The 17,155-nt window shown below is 34.0% G+C and overlaps 2 protein-coding genes across 2 annotated transcripts; both read left to right on the top strand.

The window, feature by feature from the left end:
* The first annotated feature begins 9,230 nt into the window (after nucleotides 1-9,230).
* LOC128556973 (uncharacterized) lies at nucleotides 9,231-12,973 on the top strand. The gene is made up of 4 exons (XM_053543225.1): nucleotides 9,231-9,856; nucleotides 10,992-11,084; nucleotides 11,223-11,289; nucleotides 11,634-12,973. Exons 1-4 carry the CDS (start codon nucleotides 9,465-9,467, stop codon nucleotides 11,652-11,654), a joined length of 573 nt encoding a protein of 190 aa, XP_053399200.1. The 5' UTR covers nucleotides 9,231-9,464; the 3' UTR covers nucleotides 11,655-12,973.
* A 145-nt stretch (nucleotides 12,974-13,118) lies between these two features.
* LOC128556972 (uncharacterized) lies at nucleotides 13,119-17,155 on the top strand. The gene is made up of 2 exons (XM_053543224.1): nucleotides 13,119-15,382; nucleotides 15,683-17,155. The coding sequence occupies exons 1-2, from the start codon at nucleotides 13,689-13,691 to the stop codon at nucleotides 15,759-15,761; spliced, it is 1,773 nt and encodes a 590-aa protein (XP_053399199.1). The 5' UTR covers nucleotides 13,119-13,688; the 3' UTR covers nucleotides 15,762-17,155.

Raw genomic sequence — 17,155 nt, 5'->3', positions numbered from 1 at the left:
TACCCTATAGTAGTAAGTACCGCTAATTGCTTACCTTTAGAAATTTTATTAGTCCCCAATTGATGTAAATCCGTTACAAATCGCCTTGTTTTCGGTAGGTGCGAACCGCATATAATTAAAAATCATCAGAAAGCACTTGAACTAATGACTCGGATTTCAATCAAAGTCGATTCAAGATGTATTTCAGTAAAGAAAAATGCCGAAAAGTGTTGTAAACAAGTCAAATGTGATGAATATTATTTTTATGTAAAAGGATTCCTCTTGATAATAAATGCATTTCGTATGGAAAAAATAGTACAATCTACTCAATATAGGAGAGATCGCCCTGACGTCACGCATCAGCACCTGTTTATCTGGCGGTGGGCAAAACAAAATGTTTTTACATTGTGTATGGATCAGAATTTTCAATTTTAAATAACTTTTTCGTTCATATATGGATTTTTAAAATTTAAAAAGTTTTGAAATGCTTACGATTTTCATATTTTCTTATTCAAATACTTTTTTGAAAATGAATAACCGTTTTAAATGACATTTGATTTTAATAGCGGCGTAGCGATGCTCCAAACTTTTAGAAAAAACACTGTAAGTTAAGCGTTCATAATTAATCCATTTTATATCAAAATAATATTTAAAAGTTATCAATAAATTGCTTGTTTTATATTCTTTCAATTGATCAAAAAATTATTGATATCATTGTGTTTTAAGAAAGTTTAAGCCGTTAGAAAAACATCACTGTTAACAGAAAAACATGGACGCTCGGCGTCTGACCACCCGATCTTTGTCTTATCAGTTCTAAAAATAGAATATACAACAGATTTGTATACAAACACGATCTCTCCTATTCAGACAGAGGGTAAAGTTAAGCAAAATATATCTTTTATATAACTCCCGCACCCCCACAGTCTTAATTTTTCACCCCGTTTAATCGAAAATATTGTTCATGTTATTACGTGAATCTACTGTCAAAATGCAAGCAATGCCGCCTGTCTTTTTAAAGTATTTCACGCGATCATTCGATAAGAAGTCGCCTACGTGTAATATGTGTGGAGAGAACCTTACTTACGGGAGGGCTACATCCCTGTTAAAACATGTAAAAATAAATAAAACCTATATAGATTATATGTAAATGGAGGCAAATAACAAATATTTTATATTCAAAGAAGGCATTACAAATGTACAGAGTATTAAATTTACCCTAAACGGTCTGTAAATGACGAAACTTTGCCATTTAGTCTTATATTCCCAAAAAATACCCGAATTATGATCTTTTGGTCAGAATTAGGCCAAAATTAAAAATAAGTTTGTTTGCTGTCTCCCTACCTACCCACTTAAAATGCTCACCCCAAATGTTTTTATTGGACAATGCTGGTCAAAATTTTTTAAGTCTCACTATGACAGGTGCCACATATATTTCAAGTAAGCTAAATTATAGTAAGTAAGAAAGTTTAAATTGTATTATTTATTTCATCCTTTATATGACGTATACAGATTTGTCTTATTTTTACAGAAGAAATATTCTGTAAGAAACGATCATATGTTTATAATCCCCCCCACCAAAAAAAGAAAAAGAAAAGGAATTGCCTACATACCTAACAAACTTTAAAAAGTAGGGTTGGGAGGCAGCAAACAAAGACCTTTGAAGGCGGCCTTTGCAAAAAAACATTGAAAGAAAGTTAAAACTGTACAATATGAAACTTTTTGACTATTCCTTCAAAGATATATAATCAAGTAACAATTTCCCCCCTATTCTCCTAGTGTTGGAAAAAAACTTCTGCAGGAGGGATTTAAAATAATACTTTGTCCTCTGGCTTCAGATAGTTTATGATAAAGTGTCTTATTTGTGTGTTTCACTGACTCTTCATTTTGATTAAGTGGTATACAAACAGGATTTTAGGATTTGAACTTCTTTAAGTCTTAAAGATGTTAGCTCTGATCCTGCAACCTTTCTTCACCTCTTCTTGGATTTTCATTTTCTCAGATCATATGGGGTCAATTTTAGTCAAAATCCACATACCTATTCAACTTTTTTTTTTTGGACATCATATTTTTGGTTCTGCCATCATGTACCCGGTATATGGTTCTGGCAATATGTTTTTGGTATAATGTTTTTTTTGGGAGTAGCATCATGGTTTTTTGAATTTTAATGTCATTGTCAATATCAGCAATAGCTGGTACATTGATGATTCATGTTTTTATGTTATGGATATCAAATTTGCAAATATTAGCTCAAATGAAGACAATGATATTTATTTATATTTTTTTTATTGATTATACTCTGAATTTACTTTAAAAACCCAACATTTGCATTACTCTATGTAATTCCTATTTTAGGTACTGGTTTGGTTCAAATTTTCGAAGAAATTGTGTGATATATGACTCATACTTTGACAAACATTTTAATGTGAAGCAATGCTGCTGGTATTTGCATATTTGTGTGATTCATAGGCCATGCAGTATAAAAATGAAAGTCAGAAAATGACACAAAATTTGTTAAAATAAGGGCTTTTGTGTCTGCAATCATTTGTCCTCCACCTCTGATTCATGTGGGGAAGTTGGCAGTTACTTCGGGGGAACAGGTTTGTACTGGAACAGAATCCAGAAACACTGGTTAGGTTAACTGCCCGCCATTACATAACTGAAATATTGTTGAAAAACTGCATTAAACCCAAAACAAACAAATCAGATATTCACTCTTACCTTTTGCTTATCAAAATGCAGTGTTTTAAAGGGGTACTATAGTGTATCAAATTTTGTTGATTGTAGAACTATTCTTACTTTATATGAGCCGTGCCATGGGAAAACCAACATAGTGGCTTTGTGACCAGCATGGATCCAGACCAGCCTGCACATCTGTGCAGTCTGGTCAGGATCCATGCTGTTCGCCAACAGTTTCTGTAATTGCTATAGGCTTTGAAAGCAAACAGCATGGATCCTGACCAGACTGCGTGGATGCGCAGGCTGGTCTGGATCCATGCTGGTCGCAAACCCACTATATTGGTTTTCTCATGGCGCAGCTCATATGAAAACATTAAATACCATAAATGAAAATGTGAAGTATTAACCCTTGCCATGCTGGACACAATTGATTCTACCTTTGCAACCAGTGTAGATCATGATCAACCTGCACATCCATGCTGTCTGATCATGATCTGCACTGTTTGCCATTCAGTCAGTATCTTTTAAACAGTTAATGGTACTGGCCAAATTGAAAGATGGACAAGTTCATTATAAAAATTGAGCAGGATAAAGGTTAAAAAAGATATTTTTGTACTGATTGAATAATTTACTTGCAAAAAATTTACACATGCAAGAAGCTGATGTATTATATTTAAATACATTTACATGTACATTATAAATTTATAATGATGCAGTTGAAAGGATACGCTGCTTTGTGCATTGGAATATTTAAGAGTATTCTTTTCTGCCTAAATCTGTTTTGATTAATAATAATATTATAATATATTTATTTAGTTTCCTTCTCATGTAGATATACACATTCAAAGGTGCTTTACAGTTCAAAGGTGCTTTGCAGGAATGCATTCCAAAAATTTAAAGAATAACAGATTCAGAAAATAACCCAAACAATGCAAACTTATATAAGTATAAACATTGAATGACTTTTAGGATAATTGTGTTCTACACTTTAATATGAAGAGGTGTTTCTAGTTTGCTAGGTTGCTTAGTACAACAAGCTGTAGCATTATGGGTCACTATGTAGCTTATTGGGGTTTGTTTATACATTACTATACATGGAAACACTGCTTGGTCAGGCATCAGTGACTCGAGCACCGGTGCTGACTTGAGCAATTCATGGGGTACACAACCATTTTCCTTATTAGCTCACCTGAGTACATAGTACTCATGGTGAGCCTTTAGGATCATTTAATGTCCACAATTTCTCTGAAGAATACCAAACCAGTTTCAACTAAACTTTACAGGGAAGTTATTTGGGTGGTACCCTTTCAGATTTGTTCAGATCAAGGTCATTCTTGTAGAATTCTTGTTGCCATACCAACCAAAAGCAAAAACTTTAAAACTCTTCTCAAGAATTGTTGCTTTGAAATATTTTACAGAAATGTTCCTTAGGTGACCCTCTAATCATTCTATTTTGTTAAAACAACATTGTCACTAGGGGTTGGTGCTTGATTTCCCTATAATATTATGGCTTTATGGAAAACTTCGAAAATCTGGGTGCTAGGGGACAGGGCTAGATTTCCCTGTATGGCTTTATGGCAAACCTCTACTCTGTTATTCTTCCCGCTCTATCTGCCCTTATTTAATGGAAACATTAAACAAATCTTTTTGCCAGGAAACACAGGCCCTGTTTCAAGATAATTACACATATGTTTTCCATGTGTGACCTTCTACAAAAATTGTTCAAGCAAGTTGTGAAACTCAGGTGAGCAGCCAGGGCCATGATGACTAATTTGTATTGTCAATGTTTGGTTTGCCCGAAACTCTGGACAACTCTAGCATTTTCCTCATCGGTTTGCAACTTTTGGCAGTCAGGGTTTTACTGTAATGTAATAAAATTGAGGGGTGTTTTTGTGCCTGATTGTGATGTATGAAATTTTCAAGTGTTTTAAAAGTGCTCATTACAAAGATTAGTTATTGTGATCACCCTTTGTTAGATGTTGTCAACCTGTCTGTCTGTATTGTGTCTGTCAACAATTTTACTGTTAACACGTTAGAAATCTAAATTGTTGAAAAATCTTTGTGAAACACATAATGTATATGGTCAGCCTGGTCAGGTTCAATGTAATTGGGCAAAATTACTTTAGTAACACCTGTTTAATTGCTATTGATTCAGCAGAAGTCGTCATATTTCATTTTGTTGATGCAATAAAGCCGCATGTCGTGACAATTTTAGTGAAATTGGCACATCAAGATTATTCCCAAGAGATCTAGCTCAAGTTTGCTTTAGTAGCAAAAGCGTTCTGGCCCTTGAATTGATAAAAAATGCATTATCATTTTATGTTAACAAGTTGGCAGCAACATTTCATGAGCAATCTTCATAAATTTGGTCAAACCAATGTTATTCTTTGTCTACAATCATGAAGAGTAGCAAAAATATTCAAGGTCCCAATTAGGTAATCTGTGGTCAAAACTAGCTTGGCCACTAGGTCTTACTAAAGATAAACTTTTAGGCCATATCTTTAACCTGATCTCTGTGAAACTTGGTCAAAATGTTTGCTTTTCTCAAACTGAGGTAAGTTCGAAACTTGAGAATTTGGTCAGTATATTAACTTACAAAGAAACCTTGTAAATACTGTTGGCACATTATCAATATCTGACATACATGAAACATGGTAAGAATGGTTTTCTTTATGAAATAGGTCAATTTTAAAAATTTCTATACCTGGGGTAAAAAAATAGGTAGCATCCTTGCATGGAGCTCTCTCGTGTTTCTTGAAATGTTTCTTTATCAAACATATTCGGGGCACCAATGGACAGGTTAGCAAATCATGACTCCCTTGCTCTAAATTTGAGGGTTTTTTATTTACTTGATATCTTGAATTCTTTTATCTCAAAATTCTGCCTATATGAAAGATAAAACACATTCGCAAATATCATTTTAAAACGAATTTTGGTTATCTTGAAGTAAAATGCTCGATCCTTTGGAGTTTGATATACCCAGTTTCAACTGTATGTTTGTACTAAATTTAATATCTGAGCACAAGTATTGGCATTATTTTAGACATGCACAAAATGGGCATCATTTACTTAATTAGATTTGTACATAATTTTAATGATTTGTGTCATGTGAAAGGTACCTAGTTATTTATTTTTGTTGAAATTTTGATGTTGTTTTGTGACTCTTTGTTCGATATGAGTATTGTTATCATACCAGTAGCTGTTTTGATTTCTGCAATTGAAATGTTTTGATCTTTCACAGTTTAAAAAATAACTAAAATTAAAAAAAAAAAACAATTTAATATTAAAGATTGTATTTTCTCTCACTTTTCATGCAAGAAAAATATTTTTAGATTTTACTATGAGGTACCTTCTCTTGTGATGTGGTCCATTTGTTATTGTTAAAATCTTTTAGTTTTATTTAGATTTGTACCTTTAAAAGGCTAGCATTAATCAGGTTGGTAGTGTTTAGATTTAAAGTTGGTAAGTTCAATATGTATTTGAACTGTTACCTTTAAGGAATGTGCAAAATGTTGCAAAAAATATTTTTCTGAATTAAAAGTCTAACATAAATATGTTTTTGCCATTGATGATGTAACACAATTTCAAAATAAAACAATAAACCAATTATCGTGTTGAACTTGTTTGTAGACAGTTTTCTGGATATAATTTTTTAGTTTATCAAAACCAGATATTCAGGGTGAGTTGTTGTGATGATTCTAAGTCCATCGTCCGGCATCTATCGTTTACATTTTATTGTAAACCACCTTTATCATGTACCACATATTAAAAGGAATCTTCACAAAATACAGATTGAGGCCACCAGAGCTAAATTCAGCAAAACCTTTAAACAACTTATCATGAACCACATATACCAAACTTGATTTGTAACATGTTGGTTTTTGAAGTTCATCTAGGTACACACTACAGAAGTAAAATGTTCTATTTTAAACATTTTTTTTTGTAAAAATCCATTTGTTAGATGTTGAATTGTGAAAATAGAGATAACTTCAAAAGTCAGTAAAATCCTGTGAATCACTTTGGATACTGATGAAAGGATTTATAAATATTTGTTTGTTTGCAGAAACAGAAAGGAATACATAAAAGACGCTTAACAATATGAATTATATGAATCAAACGATTCTTACATTTTTTTAGCTCACCTGAGCACAAAGTGCTCAAGGTGAGTTATTGTGACCGGTCATTGTCCGGCATGCATCGTCCATTGTTATTTGCCTTGTAAACACTCTAGATAAAACTTGGTTATAATGTTTGTCTTGATGATTTCTAGGCCAAGTTTGAAACTGGGTCAGGTGGGGTCAGAAACTAGGTCACTAGGTCAAATCAAAGGAAAAGCTTGTGAATACTCTAGAGGCCACAGTTGTGACTCAATCTTCATGAAACTTTGTCAGAATGTTTGTCTTGATGATCTCTAGGTCAAGTTTGAAACTGGGTCATGTTGGATCAAAAACTAGGTCAGTAGGCCAGATCATGAGAAAAGCTTGTGAACACTCTAGAGGCCACAGTTTAAACGCAATCTTTATAAAACATAGTCAGAATGTAATTTGTCTTGATAGTTTCTAGGTCAAGTTCGAATCTGGGTCATGTGGGGTCAAAAACAAGGTCACTAGGTCAAATCAAAGGATAAGCTTGTGAACACTCTAGAGGCCACAATTGTGACCCAATCTTTATGAAGCTTAGTCAGAATCTTTTTCTTGATGACTTCTAAGTCAAGTTTGAATCTGGGTCATGTGGGGTCAAAAACTAGGTCACTAGGTCAAATCAAAGGAAAAGCTTGTGAACACTCTAGAGGCCACAGTTGTGACCCAATCTTTATGAAGCCTAGTCAGAATCTTTTTCTTGATGACTTCTAGGTCTAGTTTGAATCTGGGTCATTGGGGTCAAAAACTAGGTCATCCTGTCAATTCAATGGAAAAGCTTGTGAACACTCTAGAGGCCACAGTTGTGATTCAATCTTCTTGAAACTTGGTCAGAATATTTGTCTTGATGATCAAGTTTGAATCTGGGTCATGCAGGGTCAAAAACTAGGTCACCAAGTCAAATCAAAGAATAAGCCTGTTTACACCCTAAGGGGCACATTTTTTGCTCTATCTTCATAAAACTTGGTCAGAATGTTTATTGTCATGAATTCTTGGATGATTTCAAATCTGGGTCACGTGGGGTCAAAAACTAGGTCCCTAGGTCAAATCAAAAGAAAAGCCTGTATACACTCTAGAGGCCACTTTTTTGCTCCAATCTTCCCGTAACTTTGTCAGAATGTTTGTTTTCAGAATGTATAAATCTGGGTCATGTGGGGTTAAAAACTAGGTCACTAGGTCTAATCAAAGAAAATGCTTGTTTATACTTAAGAGGCTACGTTTTTTGTCCAATCTTATTGAAAACTGGTCAGAATATTTGTCTCCATGAAATCACCGTGATTTAGTAGGTAAAACATGTTTACACTGTTATGGTATGTTACTCAGGTGAGCGACCTAGGGCCATCTTGGCCCTCTTGTTCTCATATAAAAGTTTCTCCCTGACTTTCTTGTGTCCTTTGAAGATCACCGCGTTATTTAATTTTGTATGAACCCGTATACTGTATAGTTGTTGACCTTCCAAATTTCGGGCAGCAGCCTCAAAACAACCCAAAACTTCTCAGTCCTACCCACAACTAAATAGCTCTTCCACCAAATTACTCAACATTCTTAAAAACTACTCGGCACTACCAAAAACCTACCTCAAAAAACTACAACACATTACTACAAAACTACACAACACTACTTAAAAATACTCAACACCTCCTAAAACTACATAACACTACATAAAAACTACTCAACACTACCTTAAACTATATAACACAACCATAGAACTAGCCAACACTACTTAACACTACCCAAAACTACAGAACACTACCACAATACTACCCAACACTACTTAAAACTACCTACTCAACACTACCTAAGAAACTACTCAACACTACCTTAAACTACATAACACAACCATAGAACTAGCCAACACTACTTAACACTACCCAGAACTACAGAACACTACCACAATACTACCCAACACTACTTAAAACTACCTACGCAACACTACCTAAGAAACTACTCAAGAGTAATTAAAACTACATAATACAACCATAGAAACAACGCTACCCAAAATTACAGAACACTGCCACAAATGACCTAACACAACGTAAATATCTGTTCGTACTTATTTTGTTTAATACATTTTTTCCAGGATTTTATATGTAATAATATAATAAAAAAAGTCATTTTGAAATTGATTCAAAATTCATTAATCCCATGGCAATCTTTAAAATATTCCGCATTAAATATAAATAAACCTTTGGCTCGGTTCCTTCTGTGTTAAACTTTATGAATGAATTTACAGTGTTTACAAACATAAAGATACTCTTTTAACAATAAACTCTGTAACAATGTATCATCATTTAAAAAGGGGGGAACTTGAAACACATTAGTGTCTATTTGTATTGAATTTAATTTGAAACGGTCGCAAATATATTTTGAAATAATCCACAAACACAATGACAATGTCCGTGACGTAACTGATCTAATCAAACTGTAAACAAACTTTGCCAAATCTTAGTTCTTTTACAAACTTCTATTTATCATGATAGCTTTATTTTGTTTTATTGAAATCGGAGGATATCGTGAAACTAATCATATATATTTTACAGGAAGTAATCGTCGACAATCTGTCAGTGAAATATAATATTTTGCGGTAGAAAGCTGAGAACGAGAAGATATAATCATTGTTAGAACTAGTAAAAGACTGATTTATTGCTGATATAAATTACAAAACTAAAAATGGATATCTACAACCTACCCCGGGACCGTGTTAAAGACACGCTGAAGAGCCCACCAGCGAGACATGTGTCAGTGAGTGATTCCTACACTGTGTCAATGTTAAGTGTGAGGGATCCTGTCGCAGACGACGAATCGGATGTGAGTGTAACAGAAAGCGGAGACGACACGGAGTATCTAGCGGAAGCCTCGTTTGCAGGGGACGCGGATGAACACATCAAAGACCCTTGTGCAATTTGTTTTACAAATCGTAACTACTCTAAGAAAGCTACACATTTCTGCAGCGACTGCGGACTTCTTGGGCACTTCCTGTGCGAGCAGTGTTTGGGATTTCATAAGAAGTTTACCAACCACAAGGCTGTTAAATCGTTTGTAGCCGCAAAATACAAAAGAGGGTATGTTGCTAAATGAGTTTGATATCTTAACTGTTTGTGGAAATGCGACTTCAATGGAACTGGACGGGCAATTAACCTTAAGCCTGCTGGCGGCAAGTGATTCTGCCTTTGCGATCAGTGCAGACCAAGATCAGCCTGCACTTCTATGCAGTCTGATCATGGTTTGCACTGTTTGCTATTCAGTCACTAAATTTTCAGTGAACACCCCTAGTAATAATAAATGGTATTGTCCAAATTGAAAGATGGACAATGTCATTATAGAAATTTAGCAGGATAAGGGTTAATACATGTAGTTACATAATTATGTAATAGTTCCATATCAAAATCTGTTTCAGTAGGTGCGGAAATTTAAATGAATCAATGACAATATAAATACAATGTTCCTGCTTCCATATCAAGTACTAAAGTAATTCCTTTGTGTACTTACTATGTTATATGTTTACAAAAACAATAAAATCTGATTTAATAAAAAAAGAAAATATAAATAAGAAAAACACTCAGTCAAACGGACGGGTTCTGTTGTGTAACTTAGATAAGGGACAAATGTTTATCTTAAATTACTAAGATTTATAAAAGGAATTAAAACTGCTGGCAACTGGTACACCGCGTGCTAAATCCTTGCCAAAATTTCTTTCAAGGTTCTGTTTACTCTGCGTGAGAATGACTAACTTAAATCTAAATACGCAGTTAAAGTTTATCTTTTGTTCTTTTGGTTTTAATCCAGTCATCACTGTTCATGTTTCCTCTATTCCCGTGCGATTAATTTAGTAGTTAACACTACCGCATGTATGTTCTCATGCAACTGAGATACCCAAATTTAGAGAAAAAGGTGCAATAACAACATCTTCACCCAGATCAGTATATTATTGGAATAGAATACGCTTCTTTCTGCAGAAAATTATTTTTAAGTTCCTTTAAACAATTGTTTTCAACAAATATAGAAGAAAGATCCGTCCCATTTAGAGGTATACACTGGCAAGGATCTTAGCAGACTCCGAATACTAGAGGATATTGAAAATGTTATTGAACAGCTGTAAGTCTGGTATCAAAATTATTGTGTATACAATACATCATTTTTATGAGTGCTGCATTTTTATACAGTTTAAATCTGTAGTATTTTCTTGTTTTGTTTCAGTGGTAATATGACAGACACTCAGAAAGAGCTTGATAATGAAAGAGAAAGTGTTAAGGTCGCCAAACGGGAAGTTAGTGAAAGGAACACAAAAATGTAAGATACATTCATTTTATTTGATAATTATAACAGCGTCATTCGTTTTACTTTACGGAAGGTCTAGTTAGTCCAGTAATCAAGCATTTTCAACTACGGATCTATATACTTAGTAACATAATTATTCTATTTTTTCAGCAAAGAATTAGCAGTGGACCTGCAAACAGCCAATGTTCAGTTGAAAGTATTGCGTTTTAAGCTACAGGTAAGTTTTTATTACAATAGATCCAATAGATTCACTGTTTCCCTTTTTTTCTTTTTCTTTCAACGGCTTTCTTTCTTTTTGTTTACTTTTTATATGCGGATGAAGGTAAATATTGCGGAGACAACAACATTTGTGATGTGCAATAAATTATTGTTTTTACGCTATATCTTGTGCTTTCATTGTATTTAAAACGACCAAAATCAGTATTTATAAATAAATATTTGGTAAAAAATAAAAATGTTATATATTAGATTCAGAAACAAAAGTAAAACTACAGTATGGTGGTATTATATGCCTTCATTGAGCGGATTTTTTTACAACTGATTCTAACAAATATTTTACAGTTGACAGAAGACATGAAATAAAGAAGCCTGACTTAAAGGAAGAGTGGGCTTCTTCAAGAATTTACAGAGGATGGTGTTGTTTTACTGACACAAAATGGCAATTCATTTGATCTCCTATGATGAAGACTTAGTTCTATGAGAATGTAAACTGTTTAGCGTGCTGTTATTACCGCTGTTGCGGTAACTTATACGACATTAACCTACACAAAAATATATAATCGAAACCTGTAACGCCCCCTCGATACTTTATAAAATTATTTTTGATATTACATTTAGTACATTCATGAAATTTCCTACATTTGTACGAAAACAATGTTGTAAATCAAATGTTAAAATTTCAGCAAAATTGAATAGTGCAATGATATCATCTTATTTATTCGGCGACCACTACCCATTTTAAGTCAGGAGAAGGCTTTACAGGTGTAGATCTTGAATTTCCTCTGGTGTTTGGTCAAACCAAATCTAAAATACGATAGAAAAAAGAAGTAATTTTATACGCTGGTGTAACGGGACGTATTATGGAACACCTGCGGCGGCGGGCGGCGTGCTTCAACACAAATTGTCCGCTCTCTAATTTGAGCAGTTTTTGTTCAATTTTCACAAACCTTGGTTTGATTACCGGCTGGATATTACAAGTCTCTCTGGAGTTATGACCTTTGAAATACGCAAAATTGCGAAAATTAGAATTGGCCGCTCTCTAACTTAGCAATTCTTGTCCAGATTTCACCAAAATGACTCATGTTTATAGACATAATATGTTGGCCAGGTTCGACAACCATCCGGATTGTCCCAGCGGCTCTAGAATTATGGCCCGTGAGTTAGTAAATATTGCGAGAAATTGACAATGGTCTCCTGTGGCCCTCTAGAACTTGAGTAGTTCTTATTCGATGTTCACCAAACTTGGTCACAATGTTTATGGGCATAATATCTCTGACAAGTTCAATTATCAGCTGATTAGTCCAAGTCACTTTTTGAGTTATTACACCTGAATTACCCCAAACTGTGAGAATTGACAGTGCAGTCAAATAACTTAATCTAGTGTTCACCAAATTTAGTCACAAAGCTTACGGGCCTATGATTTTAGCCCAGTACGATAACCAGTCAGATCGTCTTTGTCGAAATTGAGAAAACTTATAACTAGGTTGCTTAATAAGCAGAGTATTTTTAAAGTCAAAAGTAACTTGCTGTAAGGGAGGTATATTGTGATAGATTGTTTTATGATTTTCTTGCCGTGTAAAAAAATTCGTTCGTTGTAAAATTTTAGACATTTTTTTTTATATTTGTGTGGCCTTTTAAAATAGGGTTGAGATCGTAAAGTGAATAAAATTTTATCTTAGCAATTATACTTTAGATTTTGTTAACATTTTTACATGTTATTTACAACAAATTGTTTTAAATGATAAAATTGAGAAATTTCATAAATGTACAGTATGTAAAATCACAGACAATTGCCAGTGTAGTGTACCAGTGTGTCTGGATATTGCATTTATTTTTATGCATATTTAAACGCCACACTATCATATTACTTATCAAATATATGTAATTCATTCGCTCAAATGTCTAGTAGTAAGGGTAAAATTTGTCAGCTTGCCAATTCAGGTGATATCCAATGTTTTATATGTATACTTGTCACATTGAATTCAAATTCCTCCTCGAAAATAGGCGCTAATGAAATTCATTATTTTTTGAAAGTGTTCCTGCTCCAATTCAATAATATCTGTTACTTCCTGCTCCAATTCAATAACAAGAACATAAATTATGCAGCTTGCAAAAAGTCCAGTATCAAATTTCAAATAAAGCGCATGCGTGAACAGATAAGAGATTAAACTATCGTCTTACCGTCGTAAAATATTTCAAAATGTTAATGTGTTTACACTGTGCAGATTTCAATAAAGTATATTTTATAGAAAACATTTGTTTCGATCATACGCTATACTCGTTTAATTGGTTGCATCATTGGACAATCGTTCGTTACCCGTGTTAAGATCGAAATTAATACCGCCGGATAAATTAATACCGTTGGAATTTTGTTGTTTTGACACGGATATTAAGGATATGGCAACTGCCGAAGTAGACGGGGCCAGATCGTCAGAAAGGACCATCAGCTTGGAGAACAAAGAGGAAAAGTTTGAGGATACTGAAAATGTAGGTACATTTTTGGACCACCACTGTCAACCTTGTTTTACTGAAGACATGACAGTCAAATCATCTAAGTTTTGTGTAGACTGCAATGAATTCCTCTGCAAAGACTGCATTAGAGTTCACAGAAAATTAAACTGCACAAGACACCATCAAATTGTGGACAACAGAGATGACATAAGCAACTTTCCTACAATGACGAGTGCAGGAATATGTTTTTATCACTCTGGTAAGCAATTAGATAGGTTTTGTGAACAACATGATGAATTTTGTTGCGTTTCATGTTTGAAAACCAGACATACGGCATGTAAGGCTAAATCGACCATAAACGAAGTTTCATCAAAACTTTCAGAGGAAGAAATTAATGACGTTGAAGAGAAAATAGAAAAGGTCATAGTAAAGTTGCAAGAAGTCAAAGCAACTCGCTCAAAAGACATGGATTTGCTGGTTACTCAGAGGCAAGACATCCTGAATTCCCTCGGATCAATAAAGCTTGATTTGCAGAATGTATTTGAGCAACTGCACCAAAAACATACAGAAACAGTTGAAAGGAAATGTGTGAAACTTCGAGGAAAATTAGAAAATGATATTCAAACATGCGTCGAAATGGAAGAAAGTTTAAAGAAATCTGAACTGGCACTGAAATGTGAAGATAAAACAAAGCAGTTTGTAACTATGAAACAACTCTTAAAACAACTTGTCATTGTCGAAACTACAGCAAATGCAATGGTAAATGAAGTTCCGGAAAAGAGTTTGGAGTTGAAGAGAACACCGCTTTGTTCAAGAGTACTGAATCAACCAGAACTTCTCATTGATTTCTCCGAGGATGTACGTTTATACAAAACAATTGGCGAAGCAGACACTGTATGCCAACGGGAATTAAATATTGCATCTTACAAATACGATGGGATACGTTTCACATGCATATATCGGGGACCGTCAGAGTTGGTATTTTCTGATAACTCATCAATTTCCATACATGACACAATGAGAAATCAAACTAAGCAAACGAGATTCCCTGTAAAGATTTCTGCTATAGCTGTGGAGAAAGATAAAATTTTCATCGCTCTGCAAGATCAAGGTTTGGTCGTCACTCCTGGGGTAAATGACGAAATGAAAACTGTTCTTAAAACTGTTGAGCCATGTGTTGGTATCATTAAATCATCCAACATGTTTTATGTCACAGTTGTGAGCAACCATGCAGGCCAGCTGCGGGAATATACCATTAAGGGAAATCTGAATAATGTTTTGAAAACAAACGATAAGGGAAAAAACATATTTACCGACGGTATCGGAGAAGTTAAAATATCTAAGCAAGAAAAGAAGTTGTATGTAGTAGATAGGAACGCTGGTGTCGTCATTGCATCTGTAGTTACATTCAAGATACTTAAGATCATTTCAAATCTCAACGGTCCAAAGGGAATTTCTCTAGTGGATGATATGTCTCTCTTTGTTCTGTTTGAAACTGGAGAAGTCAGACAAACTATAGATGAGGGAGAAACGTGGAATATTGTATTTAAGGAAGAGCCAGAGCCAAAAGGAAGAATGAAAGTTAGAACGCGTGAGAAAACAATATATCATTCTATCTGTTGGGATGGATACTCCTCAATGTACGTATCATGCATATTTAGAAAGTGCCTGAAAGTCATGCAATATCGCCTGGAATTCAGCCATATGTAATTGGTAGAATTACTATATACACATGTACATGTCTATCATGTATTTATCATTACTATCGTTCGAATTAAAATGTCATATATAAAGACAGGCAATGCGCACAACATTAACTGTAATAAAAATAACAAAGATCTATTATAGATGCTCAAAACCTCGGATATTCATATCAATAGATGACAATTTATAAGTGTAAGAAATGACATTTGTGTTGTCTAGTATCTTTTTTACCACAGTGCAAGGACTATCTATAGTGATCATCAGTTTGCTGTGTGGCCATCGTCTGTCCAACACATTACAAATCTCATTTCTTGAAACTAACTAGCCACAACTTAAGATGGCGGGTGGTGAAGTTCGTTAATAAGAGATTAAGATACAGTTTGGTTGTACCTTCTTGCTAGGTGTGCCATTTTTGCTAGAAGGTACACACCTGCTATTTATTGACCTTTTTATTATAGCTTCTCTTTATATGTTTCTTGTTATTTTCATTTTTCATATTTTCCACAAGCTAAAGTATCATTTGTATTGTTTTATTTTTCATTAATAATTCCTTCATTATTTGAGAATCGATCAGAAAACGATTCAGCACCCATTCGCATGCCATTATGATGTAAATACGTGATGTCAAAGTTAGAACACATGGATGTTCCAGTTCCTGCTATAATGACCTTGCTAAATGATGTCAACGCGGACATTCTAGTTCCTCGGGGTCATTATAAACATGGTGCATGAGGCACACTGTACCATGGTGTATCCTTAACAGCTTCCTTAATGACCGTTTTCAATGCCGTTTTTTTCTAACTATTTATAATAAAGTACAGATCTATAACGATATACAAAGTTCGTCCAGTAATGCTAGAGTATTTGCCATTGCATTAGTCAAAACGAGGTTAATTTACGGCATGGTTGTACCTTTTTGCCATAATGACACACCTGCAAAGTTTAGTGTCATAGATTTCCGCGGGCCGTAATGAAACTAGATGTGCCAATCTGGCTAGAAGGCATACAAGAGCCATTTATTGGCATTTTTATTATCCGATAGAGACTAAGAAACTTAATCTGTTACATTCAAATTAAAGATATGAGGCTTCTTGGTATTGTGGATTCTATTTATTTGATATAAATATATTTTAGTCAAATGATTCAAAATGACAGTATCTTCAGTCTTTGATGTTAATATCATAGATGTAATATATGCGCCTCTGTTCATTTTGTAATGAATTGATTTATTTTCTAGTGTTTAATTTTGACTGCACAGAGTCGTTTTAGAAAAATATGTGTAACAATGATTAAAAAATTCCCAGTCTGTTGTCAAAGGACATTTAAACTTCTTAAAACCTCATTTCTGCAAATCAAATTATTTGATATTTCATAGACATACTACTTAATTAACGTTAACATTTTAGTTATTAACGATAGCCTTTTAAGTGTTTGAGGGCTAGAATGAACGTTTGGTCATTTTATGCTACGCTTGCATGGTTTTATGTATTTGTTTAAATAGTTGCCAGCAAATCATGTTTGAATAATCCCTTCGTATTTGTGAAAAACGTTTTTGAATTGACTTTGTTATATAACTGTATACCTGACTTTTGTTAATGTTGATTAATACAAATTCAAAATAAAACGATAAATTAATACTGAACATTCAAATTCTTTGGATATATATCTGGTTTTGTAAGATTTTTACAATAAAAGTTTTTTTTCTTCTA

Source organism: Mercenaria mercenaria, chromosome 5, assembly GCF_021730395.1.
Source record: "Mercenaria mercenaria strain notata chromosome 5, MADL_Memer_1, whole genome shotgun sequence".
Lineage (NCBI taxonomy): Eukaryota > Metazoa > Mollusca > Bivalvia > Venerida > Veneridae > Mercenaria > Mercenaria mercenaria.
The sequence above is the reverse complement of the archived record's forward strand: the minus strand, read 5'-3'. Positions and strand labels throughout refer to the sequence as shown.